At 35.5% G+C, this 19,398-nt stretch overlaps 1 protein-coding gene across 1 annotated transcript in view; it reads left to right on the top strand.

Annotated features, from left to right (window-relative positions):
* The window catches only part of LOC150105775 (uncharacterized), a 625,951-nt gene that overhangs the window by 461,282 nt on the left and 145,271 nt on the right, over positions 1-19,398 (top strand). The window contains exon 22 of the mRNA XM_090394343.1: positions 12,806-12,983. Within this exon, the coding sequence (XP_090250469.1) occupies positions 12,806-12,983 (178 nt within the window). The remainder of the gene's footprint in view (positions 1-12,805; positions 12,984-19,398) is intronic.

The raw sequence follows: 19,398 nt of genomic DNA, 5'->3' as shown, positions 1-19,398 counted from the left end.
AAGTTTTTTTAACACGGTTGTAAATTCCATAAATTTTTAAAAGGAATGCTGATCACCGTGTAACTCTAAAAGAAAGGAAAGAGATTTTAAACCTTTTTAACACAAATGTCGGATATTTTTGAGCTAACAAATATGAGGTCGGATTATAGCCTCGCTTCCATCTGCCACTGTTGAAAGATGCAGGGATTTTTGGATTATGTATCAGGTTTAGAGAAAGGTTTTCAGCCCATATCTTCATTGGACTTTGTGTAACCCCAGTTAATACTATGGCTGTTAAAGTCACCTAATACAACATTCGTCATGTATGCATTATTATTGAGGAGGATGTCAGGGAAGGAGAATAAAAATGTGATTGTAATAATCTCAATGTTTCTGTTGTTTGTTGAGTCAATGGATGATGGAATTAAGTTTTCTTTAGTAAATATTGCACTACCATATTTATCATGGGTATCTCTTTGATGAGTTTCATGCCATGGATGTAACGTCTGCCATCACCTTCCCCTCTGTGAGTTTCTTGCAGTCAGAGCACATCACAGTCATTATATTTGCAATGAGATCCTGCTTGACACGTGAGAAACCTTCAATATTAAATGATATTATTTTTAAGCATGACTTCAGGTGGGATCCTTTAGAGCAGGAATTTGGGAGCATTTTAGCTCGATCACTTGCATTTGGTTGATAGCCGCTTTAGCTTCCCCTAATGGGTACTAACAGGATGCAGGAACGAGAACCTAGCTGCTGCACACCCTGTTGTCTGTGGTAACTTAAGGATAATGCAATCGTTTCATAATGAAATTTCACATTGACACATCATCATCAATTTCCTGATATGTATGCTCAAAGGGTGTGTTCAGACTATTATGACAGCACTACATGATTAACTTTACATTATTAGTAATCTCCTATCAACAATTTTCCTCAAAATTAGTCTATTACTTGTCATCACCCCAATATTGTCGTATCTAACATTTTGTTCTTCCTCTGGGTCTTTTTCCTGCCATCTTGCATCAACAATTGTTTTACTAATCTTTCCTCACTAATTCTATTTAAGTAGCCATACCATCCTAGATTAGCCATGCTCACACATTCTTGAATGCAAACTATGTCAAGTTCCTTCCTAATGTCTTCATTTTTAATATGATTCTGCCATTGATACCATCTGTTCAGGCCTTTAATTTTTCTAAGAACTCTCATTTCTGTGGCTAATCTTTGATCCCATAACTTAAAACTGCTTTGAACTCTCTCTTGTATACTGCTGGTTTAGTGTTTTGGCTAATTTCACTCTTATTCCATAGAAATGTATTCAACTGGCTCCACACCATACCAGGTTTCTTATTGTGTTGTCTATTTCCAGATTTAACTTGCCATCTTCCTAAAAACTGTGCCTAGCTTAAATATTTTACTTGTTCTACAAGCTCTCCATTCATACAGCTGAAATTTTCTATGTGAACGAGTTTAAAAATGATTCTAATGTTGACTTGTTGAAATTACCTATTTGTGATGAAACTCTACTGATATATGGTAAGGAAATAGTAAATATATCATGACCATCATCATTAATTTCATGAAATGCACCTTCATGAGGTGTACAAGATGCTTTGGTAGTACTCCATGATTACCTGTGATTTCAGTCAGAATTTCTCCATGACTGCAGGTCGTAAAGAGTCCAGCTATTCCGTCTTGAGCCTTTCTTGATCATTGGTCTTCCCACCTTAAGGCCAGTCTTCCAGGTTTCCTTTTGGTATCTCTCAGATACTAATTTGTTTCTTATTTCTTATGACACTACATGATTAAGTTTGTGTTATCATAATCTTCTATTAACAATTTTCCTCCAAATTAGATTATTACTTATCAACATACCAGTATTGTCAGATCTTATATTTCTGTTTTCCATTTTCCAGGGACCTTCTTGGTGATCAATCCTTTTCTATAGGTTTTCCATTGAGAATGCAGTTGAAATTTTCCTTGTTCCTGTCAGTTTTTTTTTTTTTTTACTTTAAGTCTTTTTATTGGTAGTGTTTATGCCAAAGTTGCTCCACCTGTTATTTATTTCATTCAGAGAATCCTAAACTTATATAGTACAAAGTACTATATATGTCATGATTTGCATAAAGCAAAGAGCTAAGTTTCATATCAGGTTGAGTGCCACTTTCTTTCCACATTTCCAAAGTTCATGCAGTCATGTGATCCATACAGGACCACTATGATTAAAAATATCCACTTAGGATGCAAGGAGCATTTAAAGTTTAATTGAAGATGAGAATTTTTAGACAGTTCTATATAGGTATAGACCATGGGCCCAACATTTAAAAAAATATATATATATATAAAAAAAAAAAAAACATGACTGCATGAATCCCCATCCCTATTGAAAAAGGAGTCACATATTAAAATAATTTTCATAGCACTTGTTAAAAACTTTAGCTGCAATGCAAAATTCAGCATAATATATTAATTCATTTGCTAGTATTGGAAAAAAATTCTTTTAATACTGTTATATTAATATTTAAAAAATACTGATTGAAATGTTTTGAAAAATAAAACAATTCTTTCAACTTCTTTTATTCATTTGTATTAATTGATTCTACAGAGGCTAATGATTTGAATGTTCATGCAGCAATAGTTACAATCATTATCTAACTCTCAGGGAGTGTACAGGTTCTTATGATGTACAATATGAAAAAGGTATATTATTACTACTTGCGATGAATTAACGATGGACTATTGCGATAAAATATGGGAAGAAAAGCATTGAAAAGAGTAATATGGATGAAAAGGACCTTCCTTTTGATAATTTTCCTCCAAATTAATCTGCTGTCTGTCAGGAATCCAATATTGTCAGATGTTATTCTTGTAGATAAACTTATACGCTGGTGATACATAACTGTCAATTTTTAGGGAAAGACAATGTATATATTAATTGAAAAATTAATATATACTCTTATATTAATTGAAAAAAACTTTAATTAATACTTCCTATATTTAGGTAATGTTACATTACCATCTTCAGGGAACATAAAATTAATGATATGTGTATGCAGGCACTAACACTGAAGAAATATGGCTGAAGACAACAAGTGAAGTCAGTCCTAGAGTCCTAAAAGGTGCCACCTAGTGGGCTAAATTACATAATCTTGGCTCTTGGGCTGATGTTCTAAGAATGCAAGCTTCCCATATTTGAGGTAGTCTCATGCATCCAAATTTGTTGAAGTTTGGAGATTTTTTTAGAGCTGAGGCTGATTCCAGGAATAATCTCTCATATTTATACTTGCTGTGGTGAAGTAAGGTAGCTTTCTTCCAGCATATTTTGTGGCGGGTGTCCAAAGCATGGTCAGCAAATCGTGAACATAAGGATTATATCCATTTCCACCATTCCAGCCACTCAGGACCTGCTGACCATGCTTTGGACACCTGCCACAAAAAAAGGAAGGAAGAAAGTTTTTGCTAGAAATGATACACAAATGATTCTCATTTGTGTTAAAATTAACAAGATTTTCAGAATCCCATTGAATGGTAATTTGATGATCAAAATTCATGTTATTGAAGCTGATGTTCTGGAAATTTTTGATGATCTGTGTAGTGTGCTCTTTTTTCTCAGTGTGTTAGTTGATTAAAACAACTGCAGTGTTGAGCCATCAGCTAAATTGTGTATTTGGATTTGCAATAGGTTGGAGATGGTCATTCATATATAAAAGAGAGTACATGAAAGAGCCTTGCAGAATGCAACCATTAGTTACAGTGTTTGAGGATAAATATCCATCCACCACCACACATAATGTGCAATCACAGAGAAAGATAACAACCCATTTGCAGAGGTTAGAAGTCACACCATATGATGGGAGATTACTTAAAATAAGCCTCTATTTCAAAAATAATCACATCTTGAAAATATCATGGGGTCCTTAAGGGTCAAAGCTGTATAACTGAGAGGAGACCTCCACATAGCCTTTAAAGGAATGCAGAGAACCAACCAGGGCTTCTGACCTAATGTCCAATCCTCACCTTCTTGTGGTGCACCCTGTTGGATATCTACCTGGATACTGAATGAACGAGATGAGGATGGGCTGGCAATTTGGGATTTAGCCGACCAAATTGTATTCTTCTTGGTTAAACCAAAATAAAAAATGATGGTACAACATGACAAAATTTCATGCCGGCTGGGGCATTGCCTGGTTAAACAAGGCCCCCCTTGTTATACCCTGATAAGTTAAGAATGTTAAATTTCCACTTATCATGGTATAACGAGCAAAGAAGTAAAAACCCTGGAAAATAATTAAGTAAACATACTTGTTTCTAAGTAGGTATCGTTGTGAAATTTAGAAAATATTGAATACATTAATTTAAGAAGAAAGAGATAATTAATCAGCTCAAGGAGGATTTTATAATAATAATTAAAAAAAGGGAATTTAGATAAATATGTATAAAGCATATTTGCCAGAGATAAAGTGTAAATTAAGAGAGTTATGTTTTGTGTTGATATTAAATTCAATGTAAGAATAACTTGTAAAAGAAAAAGAAAATGAGCTCGAAGTTCGGGGAGAAAAGCAGTCTGTTGCCTCAAGCGGTCGCGTGCTTGGTGCGTGGGGTAAACAAGCAGGAGAGAACGGACGTCATGAGGTCAAGTGACAAGAAATCGAGGTGCTGGATGAACAGCGAAGTTTTGTTTGTTTGTTTTTTCTGATAAGGTGAACATATAAAAGGGTTAGGGAACCCCTCCCTCCCGACACATTCTCTTGTTTGTTTGTTTTTTGTTGTTGTTTTTCATCTTGTGGAGTTCTCGGATTTCCGAACCAGCACCAGCTGGTTCGGGGATGGCCGAACGATACCTGTAGACTAGGGCGATGTTACCGCAGGTAACCCTGTCCTAGATTCCCGGAAAGTAACGGCAGACCATGCCGTTAAAAAGTCAGCAGAAGCATGCGCCCGATATCTAGGCTGGTAATTACCAGCCTAGATATCGGGCGCATGTGAAACTTATTACGGATCTGAGTGGGAATTTAATTGAGTAAGGTTAAGGCTACGATTGCAACCGTAGGTCACATGAGTATATCTTCTAACTTACTTCTTGATTGAGTTATTATCTTTAATCTAATAATTCCAAGTGGCGCAGTCTAAAAATAAAAATTTCTTGGGATTTTAAGAGAGGTAACCTTCGAGGACTCTGTCACATTGAATTTTGGCTTTACCCTGAGGCTATTTCTTTGTGTGATAGAGATATCACGTGACCTGCATAGTTCAGAAAGCCTGGGCAGAGGGACAAATCCCTGATGATTAGAGTAGAGTTCTAATAGTGCCCATATATAAAAAGGGAAATAAAACTGAATGCGAGAATTACAGAGGTATTTCCCTACTGAGTGTTCCTGGCAAGATCTATGCAACTATGCATGAGAAACGGTTGAGAAGAATTGTGGAAGAAAAGCTTGGTGAAGAACAAGCTGGATTCAGGCCAAATAGAGGCTGTCAGGATCAGATCTTTACTTTACAACAAATAGTCGAGAATGCGTTGGAATATAACAAAGATCTGTCTCTAAGTTTTGTCGATCTGGAAAAGGCACATGACAATGTGCCAAGAGAGAAGCTATTCAATACGCTACAGTTATATGGTGACAATGGGGCATTATATCAAGCAATACTTAGTCTTTATTTGAGTTGTTAGTCAACAGTTAGAATTGAAGGAAGTACAGGAAGACGGTTTAATGTTAAATCTGGTGTGAGACAAGGATGTTCATTATCCCCTCTGCTATTCATTATCTATATGGATCACATTATGAAGGAAAGTGGTATTAAACATGATATCAGAATTGGAGATGTTAATGTCAGCTCTTTGCTTTATGCAGATGTTATACTTCTAAATAAATCCACTACAAGTTTGCAAGATTCTCTGAGTAAATTGAATAACTGTTGCAATAGATATGGTATGACTGTCAGCAATAAAAAGACAAAGACAATGAAAATAGGCAGAATCATTGAAAATGTCAACTGTGTTGTGAATGGAGAACCTGTGGAACAAGTGAAACATTTCAGCTACTTAGGCACGATTTTTGCTGAAGATGGTAAATTAAATATAGAAATAGACAACAGAATCAGTAAAGCTGGTATGGTAGGAAGTCAATTGAATAAATTCATATGGAATAAGAGAGAAATTAGTCAGAACACTAAATTAGCTGTATACAAGACTGTGTTCAAACCAGTTTTATGGATCTGAGAGCTGGGTCAGAAGTAAAACACTTGACCAAAGACTAGAGACCGCAGATATAAGAGTTCTGAGAAAGATTAGAGGTGTGAACAGATGGCATCAATGGCAATATCATATTAAAGACGAGGATATTAGGAAAGAACTTGACATTGTCGGCATCCAAGAATGCGTTAGCAGAGCTAATCTCAGGTGGTATGTTTACTTTAATAGAATGCGCGAGGAAAGAATAGCAAAAGAATTGTTCTCTGCCAGGTTGGCAGGAAAACGACCCAAAGGAAGACCAAGATATAGGTGGATTGATATGGTACACTGTGTCTTAGACAATAGAAATATAAGATCTGATAATGATAATATTGGACTCTTGACAAGTAATAGACTGATTTGGAGGAAAATTGTAGATAGAAAGTTAGTAATGGTGTAAATTTTTCATGTAGTACTATCATATCCTGTACTATCATACACCCCCTTCAGGGTACATGTCAGGAATTTGGTGATGATGAAAATATCATGAGCGTTCACTTGAGATTTCCTACTAACCTTTTCCTTTCCAAAGGTGAGTAACATAAGCAAGAAGATCCCTTGTTGACAACAGTGAAAAAAATCCATATTTGGATCATTTATTAGTTGATATGCTTTTATGTTGATATGATTAGTTGATTATGACTTTTAAATTATAATTTGATGGCAATGATTTGCTTCCCTGGCTGTGTGGAATTGTAGAAGAACTGTGACTAAGATCATCTGCGGAAGAATCTGAGGAAAAGTGAGAAGTCAAAATTGCATTACTGTGGATATTGATGCAATAGAACCATCCAAGTGCAAAAGAAGGCGAAACACAATTGCATGAAAGTCACAGTCAACAGATTTGGCAAGACAGGAAACATGACTTCCATTTAGACATAATGCAAATTTCCTGCTCTCTTTAGCACTTTCAAAATCAGTTTTGGATGTGTTGATAATTTGCTTGCAGCTATTTCAGGCTTCAGTATGTTTAGTGCAGTGCGACAAACCAAGGAAATGAGGCAGACTTAGAAGTAATTTGGCATTCTTATAATGCCTGACAATGCATGAGTGTGAGTGGCTGTATGAGTGTCACTCCATCGAGAAGAAATCAACTAAATAGTGGCCTGAAATTTCCAAAGTACAAACATTATTCGAAGTATACTTGGAAATCACTAGTCAGGAAGGGAACTTGAACTTATGGGTGTGTAGTTAGGATTATTGAGTATTCTAGTAAGCATATGAAAAATTTGTACCAAATCACTGCAGATGAGGAATGTCTCAACCTCTTTGCTTATCTCTCCATTGTGAAGCACCTATTCATAGTGGAAAGGACATCCCAATGATGGTACCAGCTCTTTTTCAATGCTTTTCTTCCCATATTCTTTGGTTCTACCACTCCTAAGTTATTTTACTATCCTTGTCTTCCACACCACCATCACTGGAATATAATGCCTTACTATTGTGTTTGCCATACCATGCAGTTCGACTGATGGAGAAGAATTCCTGTACTGTCTAGTCTAGTATTGTTTTGGTCTCTTTTTCAGCAAGATGGGCTGGCCTGGATGGTAGGCAATGAACAAGTGTGTTGCGATAATTTTCCTTCCCTATCGTCCAGGGACATGGCACAAGGTTTGCTGTTGTATAATGTATGGGGTAGCCTTGGCATTCACTTCTCAAGCTCACTCAATACTTGCCAGTGAGTAGGCATTCATTCTGTTGTTTATTAGGAACCCTTAACAATCTCCAACTATCTCATGAAACCACATTGAAACACCAAAAAGAAAATCAGAATTGGAAGCAGGAAAATCAAAGCTGCAATTAATATACCACTTTTTTTTTGATAATACATTCAACAGGGTGGGGGGATGTCACCATTCTTTATACAGAAGGATCGGCAGGATCCCCAAAATTCATAAAGAAGTTTTGTTCAGGAGATTATTATATTTTTATTGTATGGGTACCACCATGGAGAACAAAAACTCATCGCAGAAGACCCAAACTATCCACGCAATCTATCATACCTCTCCTTGAAGTCGCAGACAAAGCACTAACAACTGACTCTGGCAACACATTTCATTCATTCATTCACAACTCATCAGGTGAAAAATCTAGTCCTCACTTCCCTACTAACCTCACTTTTACTCAACTTCCAGGGATAACCTCTTCTTCTTCTGCTCCCTCCAGCCAAACGCTGAAACATATCCTCTACATCCATCCTATAAAATCCTTAAGTAACTTTAAATGTTTCTATCATATCTCCTCTTTTACACTTATCGACCAACTTTTGCACTCCGTATACACCCTTAATCTTAACCTATTATTGGGGAACATTCCACAGGCCACTCACCATCTTGGTTGCTCACCTCTGAATCCTCTCCTCTACTACCCTCATTCTCAAGAAATCCAGGAGACCAGACCTGAGCACAATAATCCAGATGTGGACATACCAAGGATTTGCTGTTGTATTTTCCCTTCAACCTTTTGGTGGGGGTAGCAATATGCTACTATAATTGTGGAGGTGATTATAGTAGCAAGGTGGTTTCCCATTGCCTTTCTTGCCATACCATAGGCATTTGTGACTGTAGCTATGTGTTCACAGGACCGGTTTGCCTGTTTTGAGGGATGGAAAACCCAAGTTACCAGGAAAAAAAAAAAACATCCACCTCTGTATGAGACCGGTTAATTCACCTTTTAGTCAAAAGAGACCAGATAAAAGTTCCTCATGTCATGGATGGGAAATCAAAATATATATATGTGTGTGTGTGTGTAATTTTTTTATTTATATATATATTTGAGCTTCATTCTTTAGAATACACAATATGTTAATCTTTGAAGTCAATGCACCATCATGGATACAAATATGAAACATTCTAACCAATCACTAAACAGAAATAAATTTATATATAAATATTGTTATCTTACTCTCCATGATTGATTATGACAAAAAAGGTTGGATATATAGACAAGGTGGGAAATTGCATAATGTAAGTCGATTGACAGAATAACATAATTGGCACAATTGATTTTCAAATATAACAAACCAACACCTATTTCAAGCAGCAGAAGATTTACAAGTACACTTGGGTTTTGCCTGATGTTATCTGCAAGAATATGATTATGTTCTACTTAATTGTAAATGAGCAAGATCTGTGCAGAACACTAGAACATACATTAATGCAGATATGGGATCTGACCACTACCTTGTTAAGAGTACATTGCAGTTGAATCTTCCAAAATGTACTCTAATGTCCACCATTGTCTCTTTTAACACTGAAGCATTGAGCATGCTGATATTGCTAGAATTTAGGATGAGTTATTCAGATGTTATGAAAGAGCTTGCCAACAAGATTATCATGTAGAAAGTGGGTGTGTGGTATGACTTCAAGGCCTTGCATGAAATTAGTCTGTCTGTTTTAGGAGACGAGAGAGAGAGAAGCAAAAACATAATTTTGAGCAATGAAGCAATGCAGTTAATTTCTGAAAGAAGAGAATGTAGAAGAGGCGGCAGAAGCAGCATTCAAACACACACACATAGGAAATTGATAAACAAGTAAAAGCACAGTTGAAAATAAACTCCTGGTTTAACAACTTGGCACAGAAAGCATAGAATGCAGCTAGAGAGAATAATTATATATTACTTATAAAATAGTAGACTATTTTATAAGTTATTAATAAGATACATAGGAAGAGGGAGAATTGAGTGAAGTCATTAAAATATAAAAATTAGAACATGATTAAAGGGCAAAATGCCACCGTGCCAAGGTGGACAGGGCATTTTGATATTATTGACATTGATATTTAAACAATATTCAGTCTTGTGATCCAGTTATCTTTAGTGAACAGGCTAGTTCCACTGCCCAATTTGATTATCAGTCCCATTATACTATCTGTGGTCAGATTAGCCATAAGTAAATTAAAATTTATAAATACCAGTATATGATGAGATTACTGCTGAGATGCTAAAAGGAGATAGGGAGAGTATAGTGACTTGACTGGCTGAGATCATGTAATTTTCTATCAAAGTGGTCAAGTACTCAGAAACTTCACTTAGAAGTATAATAGCGCCCATTTTTAAGAAAGGAGATTGTACAGTGTGTGAGAATATAGAGGAATCAGTTTATTGTCTATTCCAGGTAAAGTCATTTGCGTTATCATACTCAACAGAATAAAGGACTGGTTGACAAGCAAATTTAGAGATGAGCAAGGTGGATTCAAAAAGAGAAGAAGCTGCCAAAACGAGAAGAAGACCTGTTTTACTGAATTAGATCCTTGAGAAATGTTTAGAATTTCAGAAACCTGTCATTACATGTTTTTTGACTTCAAAAAGGCTTTTGCTTCAGCGATAGGCAAATTTTATAGAACATTGTAAGGGCTTATGAAAAACCTGACAAACTTATTAGCATTATAATTGCTTTATATGATAGAAGTGAGTTTGTGTTAAAGTTGATTAAGCATATAGTGAATGGTTCAAAATAACAACTGGAGTAAGACAAGGGTGTGTTCCGTCACCTTTTCTATTTAGCCTTGTAATTGATTTTGTGATGAAGAAGACTTTGCAAGGGAACAAGGGATGAAAAAAAGTGGTCTAAGAATCTTAGAATATCTTATTTGGATTATGCTGATGATTCGTCCTTAGATTTGTCCTTATTAATATCAGGAGAAATGTGAGAAAATGAGCTCCTTTATTACTGCAATTGATTATGCTGAGGGTCGTTTATGTTTGCTTATCAGTAAACAAAACAGGTGATAAAAATGAGCCCTTTGTCTTTCTTAGAAGATGTGTTATAGTGCAAGTCTCTCACCTCAGTTATTTTTGTAGATGAGTTAAATGTTCTGTTATTGGTGAAGTGAGGAATAGAAGATTAGAGATGTTAGGAATGTCTTCAGAAATGTTCAGAAAATTATTTGGGAAAGACGGACACATCACTAAAAATAAAACTTAAAATTTACAATAGTTTAGATCTCTCTGTTTTGTGTTATGGAGCTGAGACGTGGACAGTGTAAGAGTGATAATTGGAGAGTTGCTGCTTCAATTAATAATGTGTAAGGAGTATTTTGAGGTTAAGATGGTTGGACTTCATGAATAATGATGAGATACATTAGAAGAGTGGTCAGCCACCTCATAGCACTGTGCATGAAGGAGAAAAGACTACGATGGTTCAGCTGTTGTCAGAATGCAGATATTCAGTTGGGAAATTCAGAAGGTATTAAGAAAAGTGGTAGGCTCTGAATGAGGTGGATTGATAATATTAAACAAGATCTAAACTGAATTGGCATTAAGCAGTAGTCAGGGCAGACACATCTGGAAAAGGAAGACATTCAATCTCGTCAGACCTCCATGATGGTTAGTTACTTGAAGAACTTGTATATTTGTATTTGATTACTATTATTAAGAGAGAAAAGTAATATATTTCTCTGTCCTAGTCTGAATTCCTTCAGGGTTCATGAATCTCAATGTTTCTTTGCAATGAACCTACTTATATCTCCTGTGAAGATATTTAAAATCTCTTATATGTAAAATATTCTTCTTTTTTTTTTTTTTTTTTTTTTTTTTTTTTTTTTTTTTCACTAACCCAGAACCTCAAGAGTTAAACTGCTGGAATGGCTCTTGAAGTCTTTAGTGCACACAAGCCTCCTTGTCACTTCAAGGAGGATTAATTGGATTTAATGATTAAAGTTTAGTAGGCTATGTTCTTTTGACTACTCTGTTAAATAAAATTAAATATTGAACATTTTACATGAACCATGAAATTTCAGTCTTGCATATGTGGATACATGGCATATTGTGATGGTTCTTCGAATGTAACCAAAGATTGGGAGTGGGGGGGGGAGTACTAATGTGTTTATTTTAGAACATATTAAAAAACAGATGATGATGGTCAACTTAAAACCATTTACAGTAGGTCAAATCTTATCTTAATTATTCTTGTAATAAAATAGTCAGTGATGCACCCCAGTATTTGTTTCTTACTGCCATGACTTAATATGAGTACAATTGCTTTTGCTATATTGGTGTTGCAATACAAATCCCTGATTTCAAATTAATGCAGATGGAATTGGATTTCTTACATTTCCCTGATTGCAAGTTAATTGATGGTGGATTTGTCTTAGAGTGTACATTTATTTATATTTGAGTTTAAATGTGTGTTCTCATTATTTATTTTCCTTTATTTTGTATTTATTCATAAATATTACCTTATATCACCACAAACTCACATACGGGGGCATACCAATGGTATTTGCACCCGGGCGGCAAACTTTTATCGGCTGCCCCTAATACTGCATTGTATAATCCAAATTAGATATTAGCTACGTAAAATGCTGCCCTATCAATGTTGCAGGCCGTGTGCGGTGCACCCTCGGGTTGGCACGGCCCTGCCCATATATTTGGACTAATAAATCATGTCCATTTTTTTTTTAAAGTCTTATACACATTACCATTTTATGTTATTTGCTTTACTCTAAATATAGTTAGTATTATGTTTAAAAGTGTATGTTTAAAATTTAAAATTACATTTTATTTTATTTTTATTTATTATATGTTTTATGTACAGTATCATTTTCTTTCATATATTTATAATCTTATTTTAATGCTATTTTGTTTAGGGCTCGTCTCTTTATGATCTCCACAAAAGCTGGTTCATTAGGAACTAATCTGGTAGGAGCCAATAGAGTTATCATTATGGATGCATCCTGGAATCCTACACATGACGTTCAGGCTATTTTTAGAGTATATAGATTTGGACAAGTGAAACCTGTTTATGTATATAGATTCTTAGCACAAGTAAGCTTATATTCTATTATTTATGCTAATTATTCGGATATTTAAGTCTGCCTAATTACAGTAGTTATATTCTTTCTTATACTCATTCTTAATGAAATTAAGCTTATTAGATTGCCTTTGGCTTTTCTTTGTGACATCTTTCTCTTCTTGTTCCCAATGAGCAACTATCATGCCAAGAATCACTCAGGAGGATTTCGTGTTAACATAGATAACCCTTTCCTCACAGGCAAGCTACCTGTAGTAAGGAAATGTGACATCGCTTCTCTTCGCTGCTGGGCAACTATCATGCCATGAGTCATTCAGGAGAATTCATGGCATGATAGTTCCTCGGCTTCTACCGTATATGTGTGTGGCAATTTAAGCGAAAATTTACAAAGAAAACACACCATTAAGACCTATAGTCAAAGGGATTGATAGCCTGACTTATCACTTAGCCAAAAAATTAGCGGCAACACTCAAGGAGCTGGTAGATCATTCCTCCTATATCAAAAACACACAACACTTCATAAACATCATCAAAGATTAGAAAAAGATGATCTATTAGTCTTTGATGTCTCTGCCCTCTTTATGGATGTCCCAATTGATGACACAATACTTCTTTTACCAAATTTCCTCCAGATATCATGGTGCTCTTTGCGCATGTTTTACGTTCTGGTTATTTTGTATGGCAAAACGCTTTCCACCTACAAAAAAGAAGGCACAGCCATGGGCTCGCCATTATCCCCCCCCCACACACACCCTCGATTGCTAACTTTTATATGGAACATTTAGAACAACTTGCTTTAGGTTCCTCCCCTTTAAAACCCAAAGTCTGGCTTAGATACGTTGACGATGTTTTCGCGATCTGATTCCATGGCCACCAGACACTTAAACAAGCAATACAAACGTATGCAGTTCACAATTGAAATTGAAAAACATAACACACTGCCGTTTCTAGATACACTTGTCACACATCTTCCCTCGGGCAATCTTTCCTTCACTATTTACCGAAAACCAACACATACTGGCCAATATATACACATAAACTCCTACCAACACAATAACTAGGTGTCATCAATACCCAAAAAAACAGGGCTCTGAAGATCTGCTCCAGTGAACAGTCACTGAAAAATGAATCTAAAGTGATCAGCAATACTTTTCAAAAAAATGGATACAGCCAAAACACTATTTACAAAATTCTACACAAGACCTCAATAAAAAACAAAGACCAACCATCATCATCATCAAATTCCTGCCATGTACCCTCAAGGGGTGTACAGGATATGATAGTACTACATGAAAAAATTATATCATTACTAACTTCCTATCTACAATTTTCCTCCAAATCAGTCTGTTACTTGTCAAGACTCCCACATTATCAGATCTTATATTTCTATCGTCTAAGTCACTTTGTACCGTATCAATCCACATATATCTTGGTCTTCCTCTTGGTCATTTTGCTGCCAACCTGGCAGAGAACACTTGTTTTGCTAATCTTTCTTCACCTATTCTGTTTAAGTGATCATACCACCTGAGATTAGCTCTGCTAATGCATTCCTGGATGCTGACAATGTCAAGTTCTTTCGTAATCCTCATTTTTAATATGATATTGCCATTGATGCCATCTGTTCATGCCTATAATCTTTCTCAGGACTCTCATATCTGCGGTCTCTAGTCTTTGGTCAAGTGTTTTACTTCTGACCCAGCTCTCAGATCCATAAGTTAAAACTGGTTTGAACACTGTCTTGTATACAGCTATTGTATGCAGCTAATTTAGTTTCCGACTAATTTCTCTCTTATTCCATATGAATTTATTCAGTTGACTTCCTAAAATACCAGATTTGTTGATTCTGTTGTCTATTTCCATATTTAATTTACTATCTTCACTAAAAATCATGCCTAAGTAGCTGAAATGGTCTACTTGTTCCACAGGTTCTCCATTCACAACACAGTTGACATTTTCAATGATTTTGCCTATTTTCATTGTCTTTGTCTTTTTATTGCTGAACTTCATACCATATCTATTACAACAGTTATTCAATTTAGTCAGAGAATCTTGCAGACTTGTAGCGGATTTATTTGGAAGTATAACATCATCCACATAAAGTAAAGAGCTGACGTTTACATCTCCAATTTTGTTATCATGTTTAATACCACTTTCCTTCATAATGTGATCCATATAGATAATGAATAACAGAGGGGATAATATACATCCTTCTTTACCAGAAATACACCAGATTTAACATTAAACCATCTTCCTGTACTTCTTTCAATTCTAACTGACTTACAACTCAAATAAAGACTAAGTATTGCTTGATGTAATGCCATATTGACACTGTTGAATTTTGAATGAAAATAATTTTACTAAGAAATATCTCATTCAGAATTTAACAAGAAAAAAAAAACTAAAAGGGGAAATGCTTGTAAATAAGTGAAGATACCAATTTTCTTTATAGAATTATGCTAATACAAACTTTGTTATATTAATTAAAGGTGAAAGATGTCATTTTTTTTGTAAAAAGATTATAATGTAAGAAATTTCTCTATAAGATATATGTTAGAGCATAATAACGAAGGATCAAAGTCCATTAATGACAACTTCGGATAAATTGTATAGCCGACGGCAAATTGCTTACATGTTTACGGTACGCGCAGTGTTTTTCCGGGAAGACGCGGCACGCGTACGAAATATTCCAGGAAGATAGAAATGAAAATAGGAGCTGGGCACAAAAGGAAAGTATCGGGCAGAAAGGTTTGGTAGTGAAGGGGGGGGCGCTAGACATATGAGGTATAAAATGGGTTTGTCCCCCTTGTTCAGGGCTTTTTAGGTTTTTTCATCTGGAGTTGCTGGAGAATTTCAGGTTGAGTCGGGAAGAGTTTCAGTTCGAGATCTAGTCGATAGCGGGCAGCTATTCTCTGCTGTCGTTTCGCGATGTCGGGTGGAAGGAATAGACAAAGAAATATTAGGTACTTTTCCGAGTAAAACCTGAAGAAACTGACCGCCACGTGGATCGATTCAATCCATGCTGTTTCCAATCGAGAATGCGATGAAAGGACAGAACAATGAAAGCCAAACCTAGCCCGTGAGTTAATCACCAAGGACGAGATCAAACATTCGGAGGGAAATTATATAGACGGAATAAGTTACAGGAATGTGGTAATGTAAAACCCTTTATAATTCCTTTGTTAAGAAAGAATGGAATAATGTGTTATGGAAGAAACGAGATGGTAGGTTATATAACTCTAAACTTGTAGGAAGGACTATAAGTGAGATTTAGATACCAGTGTTTAGAATCTAATGGCTGTTTCCTTAGTATTTATGTGAATGAGTAGTAGTTAATTTGCTATAAGTAATGATCTATAGAATTATCGATGTGAATATTTCAAGAATATGTGTAAGATAAGTATAGATATTTAAAGGATGCTAGCTAGAATTTTGTGTAGTGAAATGAACCTATTCTTAGATGTTATATGTGAATTACAGTTGTTATGTCTAACCTTATAACTTGGGATAACTCTGGGTATTTTTTATTGTAAATGTGTAATCTTTAGAATCTAATAAATGTATCTTGATTATCTTAACCTGTTTTGTGCCTTGATTTGAATCCAATGCACCGCTTGCTAATATTTGAATCTGAGCGAGAGTGAATTATATGACAGAGACCACGACTGCAAACTAAAGTATTTTAAGAGAGATAGATAAGATTGAGATAAAGAATAACTAATAGATTGATTTACTTCGTATATTTTCTAAGGGTTACTCCTTGGTTAAGAGGAATTTCAGACCTAGGGATCTGGCTTGCGCAGCTCAAATAAATATTTACCAGAACCTGAATAGGAGGTAACTCCAGACCATCATTGCTGAGGATCGGGCTCTATTCAAAAGTCTACCCTTTGTCAATTTATTTAATATACTTAATCTTTCTAAGAATTAGCCAAATTGTGTGGATAGATTAAACTGTGAATAAGATAAGTGATATAAGCAGAAGAACAACAATAAAATATAAATTAAAGAAAAGTAAAAGAAAGGTCAGAATTTAACAACACCATATAACTGTAGCATATTGATTAGCTTCTCTCTTGGCACCTTGTCATATGCCTTTTCCAAATCGACAAAACTTAAATACAGGTCTTTGTTATATTCCCATGCTTTCTCGACTATTTGTCGTAAAGTGAAGATCTGATCCTGACAGCCTCTATTTGGCCTGAATCCAGCTTTTCCTACACAATTCTTCTCAACCATTTCTCAAGTATACTTGCATAGATCTTGCCAGGAATGCTCAGTATGGAAATACCTCTGTAATTCTCATTCAGCTTTATTTTCTTTTTTATATATGGCTACTATGAAAGATCTACTCCAATCATCGGGAATTCGTCCCTCTGAACTGTTCAGTGCAGCCACTGTAAGACTTTTATACCACCATACTTATACCACGTGGATACATGACACATTGTGTTGGTTCTTCGAATGTAACCAAAGGTTGGGGCAGAGGGGGGGGTACTAATGTGTTTATTTTAGGACATTAGAAAACAGTAATTGGAGAATGCTATACTTGGTTGGTATGTTTGAATTACTACACAGTGTAAATATATTAACTATCATTAACGTGCCATACATACATGTGAGAATGTAAAATATAAGGGAGAGAAAGAGCAGGTGTGAATAGAAAATTTTCATTCTGGAAAATGAATTATTAATAATTAACATTTTTGATATTTTATGTATGTCCTAAAATTGCTGGTGGGAGTGATCATATATATGATCATATAAACTCCAGACATAATGATGGTATAATCTTAAAAAAAAATGCTTATGAGGAGAGTAAAAGCACCTTGTTCATTTGTGAAATATAAGTACCTGATCAATAATAAACAGTGGCTGGCTAACCACCTGAGTATCAGTCATCTTTCCGCTTTAGTTTCATTTGGTCTTTTGGTTGCTCATTCATCTAAATGAGACTGGTAAAAAAAGGAAAACTGATAGCCTTTGGCTATACGACGATTTAAAAGAGCTAAGGCCTTTCTCCCTCCCTCTTTTTCTTTTTCTCATACTGTCTATGTGTCTTTTCTTTCTCCTAAATACATAGATAGTATGAAAAAAAGAGAGAGAGGGAGAAAGGCCTCAGCTCTTTTAAATCATCATATAGCCAAAGGCTATCAGTTTTCCTTTTTCACTGGTTTCCTGCAGATGAATGAACAACCAAAAACTAAAGCACAAAGATGACTGTTACTCAGGTGGTTGGCCTTCTCTGCTTGGGACTGCTCTCTAGTCATCCCTGCAATTGACAACAAGACCACATTGAACTAAGAGGATGGAACAATTTAAAAAACCTCAAATAGTGAAAATAGACAGAATTTTATCTTCCCTTGGTGATTACTGCATAATGTAGGTGGTCCACACCACCTAGCCAAAAATTTGATATCGGCTGGAATGTTTCTTTCTAAATACAAAAAGCATCTGACTCCTTTACTTTTTCACCTCAATAAAAGTCGAAATGAGTCTTAGTAGTGATGACTGTTCCCATGAGGTTTGCATTATGAGACATTGAGAAAACTGGTGTAAAAGCAACAGGCTTTATATACAAGTAGACTACTTGTGAAGGACTAAAAAAAGAATATAATTTCTTGTCAAGCATAATATAATGTGTCCTAATAGTATTAGTTGTTTATCTGTTTAAATTGGAGTGAATATTGTCTATTTAATGGTGAAAGAGGGGAAGAAGTTTCATTATGGTTCATTAGAGATGGATATGACATAATGCTTTGATTGTTATACTGTATGGTACAATAAAAAAAAAAGTACTGAATAACGACAATGATATATTATTATTATTATTATTCAGGCCTCCATGGAGTCAAAAGACTCATCGTGGGAGGTCCTTCCTAAGAACATAAAGTCTGTCAAGACTCATCGAGGGGAGGTTCCCCCCTAAGAAATACAAAGTCTATCATACCACTCCTTAAACTCACTGACCGTTCTCGCCCTCACCACTCTATCAGGTAATGCATTCCACGGCTCAACCACCCTCCATGCAAAGAAACCACTCCTCACCCTCTTGCTCACAGTTTCCTTTCGTAACTTCCAGGGATGGCCTCTTGTCATCACTCCTTCCCGCTGTTCAACAAGTGAAAGAACTCCCCACTGTCGACTCTGTAACCACCCTCGCAACAGTTTAAAAGTCTCAATCTGTTATGGAGAATAATATGTTATGGAGTAACTGGGTTTAATAACAAAGAAATATATGTTTACAACATGATATGTACATTCACAACTATCAGTGGAATCTTAGTTCAAATAAACTATTAACGATGGTAGATTACAGGCTTTAAATGGGCAGCTTGTCTTTTAAGACAGGCTTCATAGTGCTTGCAAAGGTTCTCTGTTATCTTGAAGAACAAGGGTTGGGACATCTGTTGAACATATCGTGTTATTTTA

Source organism: Typopeltis vanoorti, chromosome 6, assembly GCF_054136105.1.
Source record: "Typopeltis vanoorti isolate ZY-2024b chromosome 6, IOZ_Tvanoo_1.0, whole genome shotgun sequence".
Lineage (NCBI taxonomy): Eukaryota > Metazoa > Arthropoda > Arachnida > Uropygi > Thelyphonidae > Typopeltis > Typopeltis vanoorti.
The sequence above is the reverse complement of the archived record's forward strand: the minus strand, read 5'-3'. Positions and strand labels throughout refer to the sequence as shown.